Source organism: Saccopteryx leptura, chromosome 5 (genome assembly GCF_036850995.1).
Source record: "Saccopteryx leptura isolate mSacLep1 chromosome 5, mSacLep1_pri_phased_curated, whole genome shotgun sequence".
Lineage (NCBI taxonomy): Eukaryota > Metazoa > Chordata > Mammalia > Chiroptera > Emballonuridae > Saccopteryx > Saccopteryx leptura.
This window is the reverse complement of record NC_089507.1, coordinates 81,549,783-81,567,889: the sequence shown is the minus strand read 5'-3', so window position 1 is coordinate 81,567,889 and position 18,107 is coordinate 81,549,783. Positions and strand designations below refer to the sequence as shown.

Sequence of the window (18,107 nt, the reverse complement as noted above, 5' to 3'; positions counted from 1 at the left end):
ACATATGAGAAGCAATCAACGAACAACTAAAGTGAAGCAACTACTACTTGATGTTTCCATTCTCGTCTCTCTCTCTAAAATCAATTTTTTTTTAAAAAATGAGACTACAACAATAAACATTTGTGACCACTGGAAGTGACCAATATATTACCATTACATGTCTTTTCAGTAGAAATACTATTATACTGCCATTTTTAGATGAAACATAGTTTATTCACCAGTTGATGAGGAAAAACTCTTCCTTGGCCTGACCTGTGGTGGCGCAGTGGATAAAGCGTCGACCTGGAAATGCTGAGGTCGCCGGTTTGAAACCCTGGGCTTGCCTGGTCAAGGCACATATGGGAGTTGATGCTTCCAGCTCCTCCCCCCTTCTCTCTGTCTCTCCCTCCTCTCGCTACCTCTCTGTCTCTCTCTCTCCCTCTGCCTCTCCTCTCTAAAAATGAATAAATAAATAAAATTTAAAAAAAAAAGCTGCATTAAAAAAAAGAAAAGAAAAGAAAAACTCTTCCTTACAGGTAAAAAATAATCAGCTATTAAATAACAATGGGCCTGACTAGGCGGTGGCACAGTGGATAGAGTGTTGGACTGGGATGTGGAAGACCCAGGTTCGAGACCCTGAAGTCGCCAGCTTGAGCGTGGGCGCATCTGGTTTGAGCAAAATTTCACCAGCTTGGACCCAAGGTCGCTGGCTCAAGCAAGGGGTTAATCGGTCTGTTGAAGGCCCACGGTCAAGGCACATATGAGAAAGCAATCAAGGAACAACTGAGATGTCACAAAAAACTGATGATTGATGCTTCTCATCTCTCTCCGTTCCTGTCTGTCTGTCCCTATCTATCCCTCTTTCTGACTCTGTCTCTGTAAATAAAATAATAATAATAATAATAACAATGGGAGTTGGGAAGGGCGGGAATCACCTCTTGTAACCCAAACTGAAATAATTATCAGGCAAGGATCATCATGAATGCTAAAACCACTAGGAGGAACATTGTTGGGGAAATATGAGTTCTCATAATGCCAAAGTATCATCCCACAGATTACATGTTAATTGCAAAGTGAAAAATATATATTTACAATGGTTCGAGACCCCCAGGTCGCCAGCTTGAGCATAGGCTCATCTGGTTTGAGCAAAGCTCTCCAGCTTGGACCCAAGGTAGCTGGCTTGAACAAGGGGTTACTTGGTCTGCTGAAGGCCCGAGGTCAAGGCACATATGAGAAAGCAATCAATAAACAACTAAGGTGTCACAACAAAAAAACTGATAATTGATGCTTCTCATCTCTCCGTTCCTGTCTGTCTGTCCCTGACTATCCCTATCTCTCTCTCTCTGTCTCTGTAAGAAAAAAAAAACAATAAATAAAATAATTTTTTTTAAAAAGAGACTAAGATATGATAATCACATGCTATTTGTGAGCTTTGATAAGATCTTGATTCAAAAAATAACAAAAACCAAAATACAACTATTAAAGATGCTTGGTGGATACGTGAGAAAGTTGAATAGGACTAATTTAAGATTAATTTTCTTATTTTTTTTAAGATTTGTTAAAAATTCATTTTAAAGAAGGAGGAGGGGAGAGAGAGAGAGAGAAGGTAAGAAGGAGCAAGAAGCATCAACTCCTATATGTGCCTTGACCAGGCAAGCCCAGGGTTTCACACCAGCAAACTCAGCATTCCAGGTCAACGCTTTATCCACTGTGCCACCACAGGCAAGGCAAGATTAATTTTCTTAAATTTAATCATGATATTGTAGTTAAGAAGAGTGACTTTTCATTAGAAAGTACACGCTGAATATTTCATAGGTGTGGTTATCATGTTGTCTATGACTTACTCTCCAATGTTTCAATAAAGATATAAATGCAATACACACAAGTACACATAAATAAAGCAAATAGAGCAAATGCTAATTAGGTAATGGGTATACACAATATAGAGAAGTCTCTTTTGTCTCCACTTTATGATGATAAAAAAATTGCTAAAGTCACAATTTCATTTATCATTTATATGATACTTTACCCAATCTTTAGAGACATAAATGCCATTAACAGACCCCAGCGCACAGGGTTTTGGGAATGCTTTCCAAAGACATGGCACAGGTCTGGTGTATCAGGAAGAAGTCCCTACTGAACTCGGCAATAAAACAGTAAGTTACTGGAGACAAAAAGGGAACTTTTTAAAAAAAAATAACAACACTTTAACACAGGTCTAACTTCTTAGCAAATGTGTCAATACAATTTTCATTGCTGTTGGTACAATGTTGAATAGTAGGCATCTGGGGTTTATTCACCTTGTGTGACTGAAACTTCATGCTGTTGATCAGTAACTCCCCAGTTCCCCTCACTCAGGCCCTGGCAACATCTATTCCCCTCCATGATTCTGTAAATTTGACTATTTTAGATACCTCGTGTAAGTGGAGTCATTTAGTACTTGTTTTTCGTGACTAGTTTATTTCACTTAGCCTAATTTCCTCATTTCATCAATGTTGTGGCAACTGCAGAGTTTCCTTCGTTTATAAGACTGAATAGTACTCCATTGTATGTTTGTAACACATTTTATTTATCCATTCATCCATCCATAGACAATCAGGTTGTTTCCACACTTAGCTACTGTAACAGTAAGGTGAGGAGAGAACTTACTTGCAATGTATAATTTGGGGAAAGTTTCCCAAGGTCTTTCTCCTGGGTTCAACTACAGCTACCAAACAATGTATTGTACAATAAGGGAGGCCTCCTTTGCAGGGTATGCTGAATTGTTTTTCACTCAAAGCCAGACACCAGACTGATACCAATCAAAGTAATTAAAATAAAGACTTATAATTGTTGAGCTGGGAGTACTACTTGCCCATACATGAATAAGTAAATGCTTCATGTTAAAACTGTGAGGTCTGGAAAAATGGTAATAATTATATCTCTATTTCATTACATCAAAACTTTAATATGGAAAGAATACCAATGGCGGTTGTGTATAGCATTCCTGTTAATATACAGCTATTAAATAGGTTTGCTATTAATACCAAAGACAATTCCTCATTATTACAGGAGTTACCAGGTTACTGATTCTCCCTCGTAACATCTACGTGTGTCTGTCACCGCCACCAAATTTACTAAGACCAAACTAAAAATTCTGCCAGTATGCCAAACCTGAAAGACACTCACCCCCCCCCCCAAGAAAAGACTAAAAACTTCTATCTACAAACTACACTGCTCACAAAAATTAGGGAATATTTCAAAATAAATATGAAGCAATAAAATATTCCCTAAATTTTGTTAGCAGTATATATCAACCACATAAGATCATACCTACTTCCAATAGCTTCCTGCTTTTTTTAAGTTCCAGGGGAATATAAGTATTGTTCATTCCAAAACTTCAATATAAGAATTTATAAGTATGTCAATAAAAGGAGATCTATATTGACTCCCAGAAGGTCCTCAAACCAACAAAGATCCATTGACTACACTGTGAGAACTACTAGCAGCTTGAGATGGTTCAACTGAGTTCATGTACAAATCCTACCATTATTTTCTCCCTGAGCAAATCACAATGATTTAAATTTTACATGAAAATCTATTGAAGAGCAGTTAAAAAGCAGCTAAAACACTGAAAAGAAAATAAATTCAACCATAGGTGATTATATAAGGACAGTACATGTATAACATAGTATACTATTCAGCAATTACAAAGGATAATGTAAATGTAGCTATGACAGACATTCTCAATATACTGGGTACGACAGGCCTGACCTGTGGCGGTGCAGTGGATAAAGAGTCGATCTGGAATGCTGAGGTCGTCGGTTCAAAACCCTGGGCTTGCCTGGTCTAGGCACATACCAGAAGCAACTACCATGTGATGCTTCCTGCTCCTCCCCCAAACCCTTTCTCTCTCTCTCACTTCTCTCTAAAAATGAATAAATAAAATCTTAAAAATAAAAAAAGACATGTGGCCAAATTCTCTAAGATTATATACATTATGTTCCCATTTTTGTAAAAATATACACGAGGATATGTGCCTTAAAGTATATAAAATATATAAATGTTGCCTGACCTGGCAGTGGCGCAGTGGATAGAGCATTGGACTGGGATGCAGAGGACCCAAGTTTGAGACCCCAAGGTCACCAGCTTGAGCACGGGCTCATCTGGTTTAAGCAAAGCTCACCAGCTTGGATCCAAGGTCGCTGGCTCAAGCAAGGGGTTACTTGGTCTGCTGAAGGCCCGCGGTCAAGGCACATATGACAAAGCAATCAATGAACAACTAAGGTGTCGCAACAAAAAACTGATGATTGATGCTTCTCATCTCTCTCCGTTCCTGTCTGTCTGTCCCTATCTATCCCTCTCTCTGACTCTCTGTCACAAAAAAAAAAATAAAAATAAATAAAATAAAATCAGTCATATTCTGGGCCTTTAAAAAAATTTATATATATATATATATATATATAAAGAAATGTTTGTAAAAATATGCATCAAAACGTCACAGAAATTATTATATATCACTGGGTAACTTTTCACCTTTACTTTCTAATTTTTCTATAATAAAATATTAGTAAAGTTATTTTTAATAATCATAACCTCTCAGCCTGACCAGAGGTGGTGCAATGGACAGAGCATCACCCAGGAGGCCAAAGGCACCGATTCAAAACCCCAAGGTCACCAGCTAGAGCAAGGGCTCGTGGGCTCGAGCGGGGGTCCCTGGCTTGAGCACCCCAGTCAAGGCACATATAAGTAATCAATAAACTAAAGTTGAAGCAACTACAAATTGATGCTTCTCATCTGTCTCCTCCCCTTTTCTCCCTTTCTCTCGCTCGCTCTCTCAAAAAAAAGTCACAACTTCTCTATACCTTCATTCTACATTGTGTTTACAAGAAACTACAACAGTTGTACCTAATCATTTACCTTATAAGCAATATCTAGGGGTGGTCAGCAACGTGAGAAATTTAAAGAAAACCCCATAATAAAAAAAGCATAATATGGTTAATATCTCCATCAATGATGAAGATGAGTTCCAAACCATTCCACATTGTCAGGAACTTTGATACTAAAAAACAAACTAACAAGAGTTTCAGAGAACGGGGTTACATTTCAAAGATGCTGAGTATAGAAGGCAATTCCTCCTACAGATGCCCACCCAGCCACTCACTTTCTTCCTGAACAACCAAATTAATCACCTTACCTTGCCACTGCTTCTTTGAAAGAGCCGACTGTAAGAATTTGTTCAAAATGTTTATAAACAAATAACTCCTTAAACACTTTTAAACCTTCCTTATAACTGATTCTAATAGTATTAGACATGAGGCTATATGTATTAAAAAACCATTTAGTGAACACTGTGCTAGGGACTTTGCAAGCTCTCTTACTCACCTTCCTCTCAACTCCATGAAAAGGGTGCACCACTAGCCCTCTCTCACAAAATTAGGACAGAAATTACCAATGGACATGGAAGGAAAAATTTAAGCCCAGGTCAGACTCCAAACCTAGTCTCCTACTTTTTTTATATACTATACTACTTTTTATGTTCTTAAGCCTTATAACTCAGGTCCTTCTCAGCTGATCCTTTAACTAAAGACGGAACAGCATCTGCCCTAAAGGCTTGAATGCTCTCTTGCTCTTCTTCACAGCCCCATCGACCTCTTTTCTTTCATTTAATGAACTAGTGCCTTGCCAACTGTGTGCAAGGCACCTAGAGAAATACAAAAATGACTAAAGCAAAGCCTCCACACTCAAAAAATTGTTATAAACTCCTACTAGGCCTGACCAGGTGGTGGTGTAATGGACAGAGAGCAGGACTGGGACACAGAAGACCTAGGTTAGAAACCCCAAGGTCACCCACCTGAGCGCAGGCTCACCAGCTTGAGTGCAGGTTTGCTGGCTTGAGTGTGGGATCTCAGACATGACCCCAAGGTTGCTGGCTTGAGGCCAAAAGATCACTGGCTTGAAGCCCAAGGTTGCTGGCTTGAACAAGGGATCACCTGCTCTGCTGTAGCCCTCCCCCACCATCAAAGCACATATGAGAAAGCAATCAATGAAAAACTAAGGTGCCACAATGAAGAACTGATGCTTCTCATCTCTCTCCCTGTCTGTCCCTCTCTGTCTCTGTCAAAAAAACAAACAAAAACCCCTATTAGGAATTTAACAGTAGTTTCCAAAACTACTATTAAAACTAGTAAACTACTATTAAATAATAAACATTTCCATAAAAAAATAAACATCAGGCCTGACCGGGCAGTGGCGCAGTGGATAGAACGTTGGACTGGGATGCAGAGGACCCAGGTTCGAGACCCCAAGGTCACCAGCTTGAGTGAGGGCTCATCTGGTTTGAGCAAAAGCTCACCAGCTTGAGCCCAAGGTCGCTGGCTCAAGCAAGGGGTTACTCGGTCTGCTGAAGGCCCACGGTCAAGGCACATATGAGAAAGCAATCAATGAACAACTAAGGTGTCGCAACGAAAAACTGATGATTGATGCTTCTCATCTCTCCGTTCCTGTCTGTCTGTCCCTGTCTATCTCTCTCTCTGACTCTCTCTGTCTCTGTAAAAAAAAAAAAATAAACATCAGGAACTCAACTCCTGAAAAGCTGAATTTTCAAGTTAAAATTGGTTTTACTCATTTAAAGGACCAAATGTTTCTTTTTTTTTTTTTTTTTCTAAAGCTGGAAACGGGGAGAGACAGTCAGACAGACTCCCGCATGCACCCGACCGGGATCCACACGGCACGCTCTGCCCACCAGGGGGCGATGCTCTGCCCCTCCGGGGCGTCGCTCTGCCGCGACCAGAGCCACTCCAGCGCCTGGGGCAGAGGCCAAGGAGCCATCCCCAGCGCCCGGGACATCCTTGCTCCAATGGAACCTTGGCTGCGGGAGGGGAAGAGAGAGACAGAGAGGAAGGAGGGGGTGGGGGTGGAGAAGCAAATGGGTGCTTCTCCTATGTGCCCTGGCCGGGAATCGAACCTGGGTCCCCCGCACGCCAGGCCGACGCTCTACCGCTGAGCCAACCGGCCAGGGCCAGGACCAAATGTTTCTTAAAATTAAGCATCTTGGATAAAAATATTTCTACCTTCTTAAGCATAAAACAGTATAACAATAAAAAGAGCTAACACTGATTAAATTTACTGATGTGCTAGGTGTTTTACGTATACTTAGTACAGTTTTCACCAAAACTGAGGTAAAATGGCCCCATTTTTAAAAAGTGTAACAAAAGCAGAGGTTACTTGTGACATTTTGGGTGAAGGAAATAGAGCAAGAGAATGAAGCTGGACTCAAAAGAGGTGCCCTGATTATGGGGTAAGCATCCTGCAAGCAATGGTAACTCTATTTGCTATGGGTGGAGGATAAGCAGAGTGTGCTGCTATGCTAGCGGAAAATAACTTCTGTAAAAAAGCTTTTGATGGCCCGGGCGCTGGGGATGGCTCCTTGGCCTCTGCCCCAGGCGCTAGAGTGGCTCTGGTCACGGCAGAGCGACGCCCCGGAGGGGCAGAGCATCACCCCCTGGTGGGCAGAGCTTGCCCCTGGTGGGCGTGCCGGGTGGATCCCGGGTGGATCCCGGTCGGGCGCATGCGGGAGTCTGACTGTCTCTCCCCGTTCCCAGTTTAAAAAAAAAAAAGCTTTTGTTTGCCCCGGCCGGTTGGCTCAGTGGTAGAGCGTCAGCCTGGCGTGCGGGAGTCCCGGGTTCGATTCCCGGCCAGGGCACACAGGAGAAGCACCTATCAGCTTCTCCACCCCTCCCCCTCTCCTTCCTCTCTGTCTCTCTCTTCCCCTCCTGCAGCCAGGGCTCCATTGGAGCAAAGTATGGCCCAGGCGCTGAGGATGGCTCCGTGGCCTCTGCCTCAGGCGCTAGAATGGCTCAGATTGTGGCAGAGCAACGCCCCGGATGGGCAGAGCATCGCCCCCTGGTGGGCATGCCGGGTGGATCCCGGTCGGGCGCATGCGGGAGTCTGTCTGACTGCCTCCCCGTTTCCAACTTCGGAAAAATAAAAAAAAATTAAAAAATAAAGCTTTTGTTTGTTTTCTTGTGGAGGGTGGGGGAAATACATTAAGACACCACTACAAATGATTTGGTCAATTATTTAAAAACTGACTCTAGGAGGCAGTAATAGGAATGAAGAGAGACAATGTGAGAGCAACTCTGAATGTATTCAACTAGTTATAGCAGAGTACCAGAAAAATTACCTGCAGAATCCAACATAACTCCAATCCTACAGTACTGAATAAACCCTGCACGTTTTCATAAATGCGTTGGAATTTGTCCACAAACCCCAATGAGCCAATGTTCTTTCTACTGAATAACACCACACCTAAGAGAATATACAACCTATGCCTAATGAATAAGGTTTCATAGTATCCTTTTAAATCTCAACAGATAAGTGTCTGTACATATTAATTCATTTAGCATTACAATTCCCACCTAATCTTAAACACAATGTAAACCACATTATTCTATTCAGAGGGTACACAATTTCCAAAAGAAAACTGTTTTTTTGTGTTAAGTCCAGATCCCACATAGGCCTCAATAAATTAGAATTTGAAAATTATTTTAAAGAAACAAAAGGACTCATACCAGGTTTAGTACGTTGAGCAGTTCCATTGCTATTTTTAGAATGAGCAACACTTCTCTATGTGCAACTTTTTCCAAATGATACTAACAAAGTCAAGAATAGTATCCTATCTAAAAAGGAGACCTATATAACATAGGAGGGCTCTCTTACAATGGCTTACCTACAAGTGGTTTGATTTAAGGATTTTATTTATGTTTACTTTGCACACATACTTACACGTTTATCTTTATATTTACATATTTAAAATATGTATATTATTTATATTTATTGTTCTATTTTGTTTTCATTCTAATCATTGATATTTTTATATGTGGTAGTGTTATACAATAATAGTGGCCTTTAAAAAAAGTGCCTTAGGTTTTACACAGCATTTTACATCCATTGGATAATATGTGGCTCAGAACAACTTTGTGAAACATGTAAGTAAAATTTCATCTTCTCCTCTGTCTAGTGCTGGAATGGGAGCTCAGAAAAGTTAACTTGACTAGCTCAAGGTGGCACAATAATCAGCAAGGGCAGGATCTTGACCTGGCCTTCAGACTCCATGTTCATGCACTTCTCCATCCACGACACTACCAATTTAATACCTGAATATTCATGTGTCTCAATAAACCTGGACTGTGAACTAAAAGCCACATCACTGCCGCTCTGCCAAAATTCTGAGCGTCGAAATGCAGCCAGGACACTATCACTTTTCAGTAAACATAAACACAAGCACACGTTACAGTCAGGACCCCATTCTATGCTGGGTTTGCTCCACTGCACAAAACTTATTAAAATACACAACAGCATTAAACATAACCCTTAATGGAACTGTCTTTTTCACTCAGTGGGAAATTCAGTAAATGCAAAAGGTGACCCATACCGTTAACTTATAGTTTTCAAAATTAGTGCCAAGGGAAAATAATGAATTGCTCAGACCCCTCTCCATATTCACCCTCAAAGTTGCTAAGTGTCAAAGCGCGGTAAACATAAGGACGGAGGTGGGGCTGGAGCCAGCATTTCTCCCTGCGACTCCCACCGTCCCCGGGCAACCCACTCCTCAAAGCCCAGCTGGTCTCTTCAGACCCCCAATCCCGCCGAGACCATAGTGACTACCGGCCCCGGATACCCCGCGACCCAAGACATGAGCTCTACTGGGAACTGCGGCAGCGATGACTCACGCGGCGAGGGCCGCCCCGTTCCCCGCGCTCCCCCAACCTGTCCAGGGGAGCCCGCACCCCTGGGACCCCCAGCCCCAAGAGAACAGGCGCGGCGGGAACCGACCCCTGCACGCGGCGCCGCACGGCGGCCGGCAACCCCGGGCAAGTCCGCTTCCGCTTACACCCCACATGGCCGCGACAGACCGCGCCCGCGCCCCCGCCCCCGCAGGCGCCCCCAGGCCCGCAGGGCCCAGGATCGCCGGCGCCGGGAAGGGTCGCGGGCGCAGCTATTGGGGGAAGGAGGAAGCGCAGCAGGCGCGCCCGCCCGCCCGCCCGGGGAAGAGGAGGAGCGCGTCCTAACCGGCCGCGAGGGCTGGCGGAGAAGGGGAGGGGAGGGGGCCCGCCGCTGGCGGCGCCACGGGGGAGCGGGCATCTACCTGCGAGCAAAAGTACGAGCCCTGGATGCCCAGCTTGATGCAGGTGGGACACTGGAGCTTGGCCTCGCTGCTGCAGCCGTCCGTCTCGCACACCCGCGTCTCCACGGCCGCCATGCTGCCTGACTGCTGGAGGAGCGCCTCACCGAGGAAGAGGAGGAGGGGGGCCGGAGGAACGGCTGGGCGGAGGGAGGGGCGGGCCGGGAGGAGAGAGGGGCGGGCCAGGGGCGGAGCGCGGCCCGCCGGGCCTTGGCGCGGAAGGAAGACGAGCGCCAGCCCGGCCCAGGCCACGCCCCGCGCGCGCATCTGGCGCCCCGCCTCCCGGCCGCGGCGTGCACTTGGGGGACGCCAGGGACCCGGCCGGGAAGTTCGTGGCGCGATGTCTCACCGCGCCGTCTGCCGTCTGCCGTCTGCCCTCTGGGAGCGCGACCTCCCAGCGCCGGGCGGTGAAGGCCAGGTGAGGCCGGTAAGGGGAGACCCCACCATGCTTCGCGATCTCTGCCTACATAGATCCCCGGTCACCCCTTAAATGACTGAAACCCAGTGTCCTGAATGTCCCCCATTCTCCCAGGCTGTTGGAAAGGGCGCTCCACTCTGTGTTAGTCCAGCCGGCAGCTCCTTGGAAAAGGAAAGTAATTTCCTTCTTTTAAGTTCTGTTTCTCACAGACTCTGCTCTGAGGCCAAAGGACCATAGCTCATTCACAAAAAAAAAAAAAAAAAAAGAAAAAAATGGAGCCAGAGAGTTATCTATTTGGAGGTGGACCAGGATTTCCAAGGACCCTCCTTGCCCAATACTTTTTCCATACCACCTCCCTCCATTCACAATATACAGTGCAGTAAGACAGCAGCTACTAAATATTAAGTACAAACTTTGGTTATATTATATATACAATATTTTTGTATTATCCCAGGTAAATAGGGGAGAATTGTATTAATCACAAAATATCAGAGTTGCAAGGAGTTTTAGAGGTCACCTAATGCAAACCTGTTGCCTAAATCTTTTTATTTTTATTTTTTATTTATTCATTTTAGAGAGGAGGGGGGGGGGGAGAGAGAGACAGAGAGAGAGAGAGACAGGGGAGGAGCTGGAAGCATCAACTCCCATATGTGCCTTGACCAGGCAAGCCCAGGGTTTTGAACCAGCGACCTCAGCATTTCCAGGTCGACGCTTTATCCACTGCGCCACCACAGGTCAGGCCTGTTGCCTAAATCTTCAACTGCATCCCAGATCTGCCATTCTGACTTGTGAATACTGTACTTCTGGTCACTAGGGAAGAGAAAGGAACTAAAATTTATTGGTCATCAACTAAGTACTGTGAAATTTGTGTTATCAAATCCATGTTTTTAAAAAGTGCTTATTTAATAGGCAAAAGCTCACATTAGTCATATTTTTAAAACTTTGTTTTGCAATGTAAGCAATACAAATAATGTAATAAAATTTTAAATTATATACATGTAAGCAAAAAGATGTAAACAACCAAATATGTGTGTATATATGTACATATAAAATATTTTTTTAACAAAAACAGGAAAACAGGACCATACCACACAGTATTTAGTTAACTGCTTTCTTCAATTATGTTGTGAACTTCTCTTCTTGTCATTAAATATACTTTCACCACATGATTGTTCTGTCTGCTTAACATTCTTCTTATATGGATAATTTACTTAACCAAACTCATTAATAGACATTTAGGTTATTTTTAATTGTTATATATTACAAACAAGTCTTCAGTGAATACTCCTAACCAGAACTTTGCATACATCCTTATTTACTTAGAATATATTCTTTTTTATAATTAAAAAAAAAATTTGAGACTTTATTTATTATAGAGAGGAGCGAGAGAAGGGATGAGGAGTAGAAAGCATCAACTCCCATATGTGCCTTGACCAGACAAGTCCAGGGTTTCAAACCAGCAACTTCAGCATTCTAGGTTGATGCTTTATCCACTGCGCTACCACAGGTCAGGCTAGAATTAGTCTTGAAAGTGGAATTGCTGCATCAAAGAGTTGTCACTGTTTATTGTTTTCTATATAGTTTGTCAACATTTTCTTCAGAAAGTGTACATATTAACACTCTGGTAAGAACTGCACTAGAAATCTTATTTCCTGAGACCTTACTAGTGCTGGTTACTATCTATTTTTAACACTTGTCATTTTGATAAATGAAAATCTTTTTTTTATTAAATTACAAGACAACATTGTTCTCTTACCATAAGTATTTGTATTTCTTCTTTTATGTTTGCTTTTATTTGTAAAACTTTCTTTTTTGTAGAAAAACACTAAAAAAAAGCCATAGCAATAGTGTTTCATTTGTCCTTGTTAACCTTTACTCCTTGTCCATGAACATATTCAATGGTTACATACTATTTGTAGTTACTGATAAAATTTTTTATTTTACATATTCATATGACACTCTGTCCATGGGGATTACTCTTAGCTTTAGAAAAAAAGATTCTATTCCTTTTCTATATGGTAGTTCTTTATGTATTTGAGACTAACTATCATATCTTATGGTTTTTCAGTTCTTACAACATCTCCTTGTATAGCAAATTTAGATCCCTTACAATTCATGTCCATCTAATCTGAAGAAATTCCAATTTGTTGACCTCTGATAGGTTGTGTTTAGGATTAAGCTAATAAAGTGGAGGAACGAGAATTTCTGAAAATTCTAGTCCAATACCCTAAGCCTTAGGGTTCATCTTGGACACGGACACACACCGGAGACTCCCCGGCCCCTACTGGCTGTCTGCTCTGGGGCTGCTGCCTCCCCTGTCTAGGAAAGAGGTGCTGTGGGAAAAGTAAGAGCACAGATGTTGCATTAGAATAGGCAGCACTCTGCCTTCAACCCCTTCCTTTAGTCATGTTTCCATGGGCAAATATTTTAACCTCATTTTACATACGGGGGTCCTTGGGTCACAACACTTCAGTTCCTACCACAGTGACGTAACCCAAATTTTGGTGTAAGTCGAAACACACCCTAGCCTAAGTCACTTACTTACCTATCCTAACTGGTATGTGCCGCTGCTGCTGGTCTTCCTGCCACAAAGCCAGCACTCTTTCCATCTCAGTCATCATGCCACCTCGCTGTTTAGTAATCACAGTCGATTTCATAAAGGCTGATCCCTCTACATGCTCTAGGATACGGTCTTTACCCTTGATCATTGTTGCTACCGTAGAGCAGCTAAGGCCTAGCACGTGGCCGATGTTCGTCGCTGATGCTCCTTTTTCTGATCTCTTTACAATGTCTAATTTCACTTCTATCATGATGGCTTCCCTCTTCTTCGAAGCACTACCATGTGAAGACTGACTTTCATTTAGGAGCCATGATAAGGGCTAAAAAGTCACCAAACAAAGCAACACAAACAGAGCACTTGCACTTTTAACAGTGCAGAATGGTGTAGGTACGAGTACTGGGGGACGCCAACTCCCTCACTCCTACGCCACGTTACTGCGTATTCTGCTGTACACAACCAAATGAGTTCACTCATGTAGTCTGTAACTATGGCGCTAATGGCATAAGCCGAAACACTTACATGGCGATTTTTTTTAGTTTTTATGGGAGTGTCGGAAACTCGAAACATCGTATGTCAATACTGTCTTAACCCAAAGACCCCTGTATCTGAAAAATACAAATTAGAGTACCTACTTCATAGCATTTTGTTGTAATTAAATTGGATAGAATCTATGTAGTGCTTAAGAGCCCAATTAGTGATACTTATAATTAGCCTTGCTATCAGCTTCTTCCTTGGTGTTCTTCACCCTCACAAGAAACTGGCGAGTGAGACCATCTTTCTGTTAAGGTAATCACCCAGATCTTTTTTGTTTAAGCATTAAAAAAATGACATAACAAGAGATTTTTATAAATAGTCCATGTTTTATTCTTCTTTCTGAGATTTTAACTCAAAGTCCCCATTGGACATCTAGTCACTGTTTTCATTCCTGTGGAAAAAGCAGCCAACCCACTTCCAGGAGGAAGAATGGACCTCTCAGGTAAGAATATGGCATTTCTAAAAAGTCCTTTGGCCCTAAAGGCAGTTGTTTCCCAGGACTTCTGCATAGGGAAAAGCACTTTTGAGATATTTTCTAAATGCATGCCCAAAGCCATTTATCCAACTAGCTACTATACTCCCAATGTCCATGGACTGTTCAAATTTAACATGACCAAAAAGAAACAATTATATTCACTCACTTTTGCCATCCCCTTTAAATCTGCTTCTCCTTCTCAATTTCCTATCTTAGTGACACCCTCTGTCTACTCTTATCTCCTGTTAAAAACTAGTCCCCTTCATCTTCCTTATTTCCCCCCCATCAAATTAATCACTCATTCCTATAGATCTTATTTTCTAAATATGTTTTGTATGTTCTCTCTTTTTTTATGGCTGTATCTATAGTTTAGGCCATCTTAAACCTTGCTTGGACTATTACAGTAGCCTCTTAACTGCTTTTAATCCATTGACTTTATCCTGACATCATGCTGATTTTCTGTCTAAGAGAGAAATTGTTGATGGCTGTCCCCTGCTTAAAACCCTTCACTAGTGTGGAGCCTACAGAGCTGGGGCCAGGGACAAAGAGGCCAGAGCCTACAGAGTTTTAGTCAAGTAAACACGGTTATTAGTCAGGTTTAAGAGGATCAGTAATACCACCACAGCCAAATCTAAGGAAGCAGTTTAAAAGATCAAGGCCTGGGTACATGAAGGGAAAATGAGAAAATAAGTGACTATATTAAAGATAATGAAAGCCAAGTTTTTCTGAGAAGGGAGTTATAAGTATGAAAAGAATGGAGGCTAGAATGATCGTGTGGGGTTGTACTAGAATCTGAAGCATTGATGTGATCTCAAGGTTTTGATAGATAGATAATACAGATGATTGTGTGTGTGTACACGAGTGCATGCACACGCACACTCTCTATGCTCTGACCACTAACAGGGTCTAATGGTTTTGAGCACCCCTAATCTCCAGATCTTAGTTTCTAAATACCATACTCCACTAAAAGGAATGAGGGCTTCTAGAGAATTGGCTTATTCCAGGGCCACAGAAGGGATAGTACAAGATACCTCACTGTACCAAAACATTAAGTAGAGCTCAAAAATGATGGAGACCATAAAAAAGGACACAGTCACCAATTTGAAGGGACTCCCACTAGCCCAAAAAGGAGACAATTTGCACATCAGAATAAAAAATATCAGATTAGCCTGACCTGTGGTGGCGCAGTGGATAATGCGTCGACCTGGAAATGCTGAGGTCGCCGGTTCGAAACCCTGGGCTTGCCTGGTCAAGGCACATATGGGAGTTGATGCTTCCAGCTCCTCCCCCCTTCTCTCTCTCTCCTCTCTAAAAAATGAATAAAGAAAAAAAGGAAAAAAAATCAGATTATAAGCCATTGAAATATATAGTAATTTATGAGCCCATTATAATAAAAATACATAAATAAATGAGGGACAAAAGTAAGCTCTTTTTTTTTTTTTTTTTTTTCATTTTTCTGAAGCTGGAAACAGGGAGAGACAGTCAGACAGACTCCCGCATGCGCCCGACCGGGATCCACCCGGCACGCCCATCATGGGGCGGTGCTCTGCCCACCAGGGGGCGATGCTCTGCCCATCCTGGGCGTCGCCATATTGCGACCAGAGCCACTCTAGCGCCTGGGGCAGAGGCCGAGGAGCCATCCCCAGCGCCCGGGCCATCTTTGCTCCAATGGAGCCTTGGCTGCGGGAGGGGAAGAGAGAGACAGAGAGGAAAGCGCGGCGGAGGGGTGGAGAAGCAAATGGGCGCTTCTCCTGTGTGCCCTGGCCGGGAATCGAACCCGGGTCCTCCGCACGCTAGGCCGACGCTCTACCGCTGAGCCAACCGGCCAGGGCCAAAAGTAAGCTCTTTACAATAGAATGTCAACTAATAAATGTGGAAGGACAGGTGGAGTTTGAAAATCATTATTTGAATGTTTGTTGTAACTTATTCAGGCAAGAATCATCAATGGACGCTAAAATAATTGGGTGAAAGTTTGTTAAGAAACAGGTTATATTGACCAGGCGGTGACTCAGTGGATAAAGCGTCGGCCTGGGATGCAGAGGACCCAGGTTCGAAACCCCAAGGTTGCCGGCTTGAGCGCGGGCTCATTTGGTTTGAGCAAAACTCACCAGCTTGAACCCAAGTTCGCTGGCTTGAACAATGGGTCACTTGGTCTGCTGTGGCCCCGATCAAGGCACATACGAGAAAGCAATCAATGAACAAGATGCCACAACGAAGAATTGATGCTTCTCATCTCTCTTCCTTCCTATCTGTCTTTCCCTATCTGTCCCTCTCTCTGTCACTCACACACACACACACACACACACACACACACACACACACAAACAGGATATTTACATAGTTTCAGTGTAACTCACTTTAGAGATGCACCATGGCTCCAGCAGCAAAGGTGTCTGGGATATGTTGAACCTTCTGTGACTGTTGAACTTTTGTGATTGCAACTTCACACTTGGCTGACTACCCAGAAAGCCGGAATGCCACCCAAAGACAAACATCATGCCCCAGAAGGGAGGTTAATGAATGTATAGAGTGTAATAACCATCTGATGTTATCTTTTCACTTAGGAATGCATTGTTCTTTCTGCATTCTATAAGTGACTACTCATCATAAAGTTTTGCTCTTAATCCCTTTAAAAAGGGACCCTGTTCTGGGAGGGGTGTGGATTCTTCCCATCTTGCTACCACTGGGAACAGCTGCTTTGCCCCAGTGTGTAAGTTTTTTCTATTAAAGCTCTTATGAATTTGAATAAGGCTGCTTGTCACTTCTTCAGAATCAATCCTGAATTTATAGACTGTTGGGACTTTCCCTCAATGTTCCCTATAAAATATTTATCATTTAAAAAGGCAATGCCCTGGCCGGTTGGCTCAGCGGTAGAGCGTCAGCCTAGCGTGCGGAGGACCCGGGTTCGATTCCCGGCCAGGGCACACAGGAGAAGCGCCCATTTGCTTCTCCACCCCTCCACCGCGCTTTCCTCTCTGTCTCTCTCATCCCCTCCCGCAGCCAAGGCTCCATTGGAGCAAAGATGGCCCAGGCGCTGGGGATGGCTCCTTGGCCTCTGCCCCAGGCGCTAGAGTGGCTCTGGTTGCAATATGTAGACGCCCAGGATGGGCAGAGCATCGCCCCCTGGTGGGCAGAGCGCCGCCCCATGGTGGGCGTGCCGGGTGGATCCCGGTCGGGCGCATGCGGGAGTCTGTCTGACTATCTCTCCCTGTTTCCAGCTTCAGAAAAATGAAAAAAAAAAAAAAAAAAAAGTGAAAAAAAAAAAGGCAAAATAGGCCCTGTCCAGGTTGTTCAGTGGATAGAGTGTCGTTCCAGCATGCTGAGGTCACAGGTTCAATCCCCAGTCATGGCATACATGAGAAGCAACCAATGAGTAAACAACTATATGGAACAATGAGTTGATGCTTTTCTTTCTCTCTCTCTCTCTCTCTCCATGCCCCCCACTCCCCCTTCCTGTGTTTCTCTCAAAACAATGGAAAAATTAAAAAACAAAATAAAGTTAAAAGGTAAAATAGTAACTTCACAACGGAAAAACATTGTGGGTACTCTCTTAACCATGTTATCAAAGTTAAAATCACCAGTAATGGTACAAATTAATTTTGTGCACCTGCTGATATAAAACACTGAGAACACAGTATATCTTCGGTGGTGCTTCTGCTAAAAATGCATTATGATTCTAATCATGAGGAATTATCAGGCAAACCCAAAGTAAAGATAATCTACAATATAATTGCCCTATCAAAATTCCAGTGTCCCAAAAGACAGGAAAAGATTGAGGAACTGTCCCAGATTGAAAGAGATTAAAGAGATGACAACTAAAGCAACACTTGATCTGTTTGGACTTTGGACCAAAATTTTTAAAAGGTGTTTTTGCTTTAAAGGAACTTAAGTTGTATTGTGTCCTTATGAATTATCTGATTTCAAGTTACACTGTACATCATTGATGCAAAATATTCAGTGTCTGACCTGTGGTGGT

The 18,107-nt window shown here is 43.1% G+C and overlaps 1 protein-coding gene across 1 annotated transcript in view; it reads right to left on the bottom strand.

Annotated features, from left to right (window-relative positions):
• METAP1 (methionyl aminopeptidase 1) overlaps nucleotides 1-10,266 on the bottom strand; it is a 92,416-nt gene extending 82,150 nt beyond the window's left edge. The window contains exon 1 of the mRNA XM_066385334.1: nucleotides 10,109-10,266. Coding sequence (XP_066241431.1) covers nucleotides 10,109-10,222 — 114 coding nt within the window. The 5' untranslated portion in view covers nucleotides 10,223-10,266. The remainder of the gene's footprint in view (nucleotides 1-10,108) is intronic.
• Nucleotides 10,267-18,107: the final 7,841 nt, after the last annotated feature.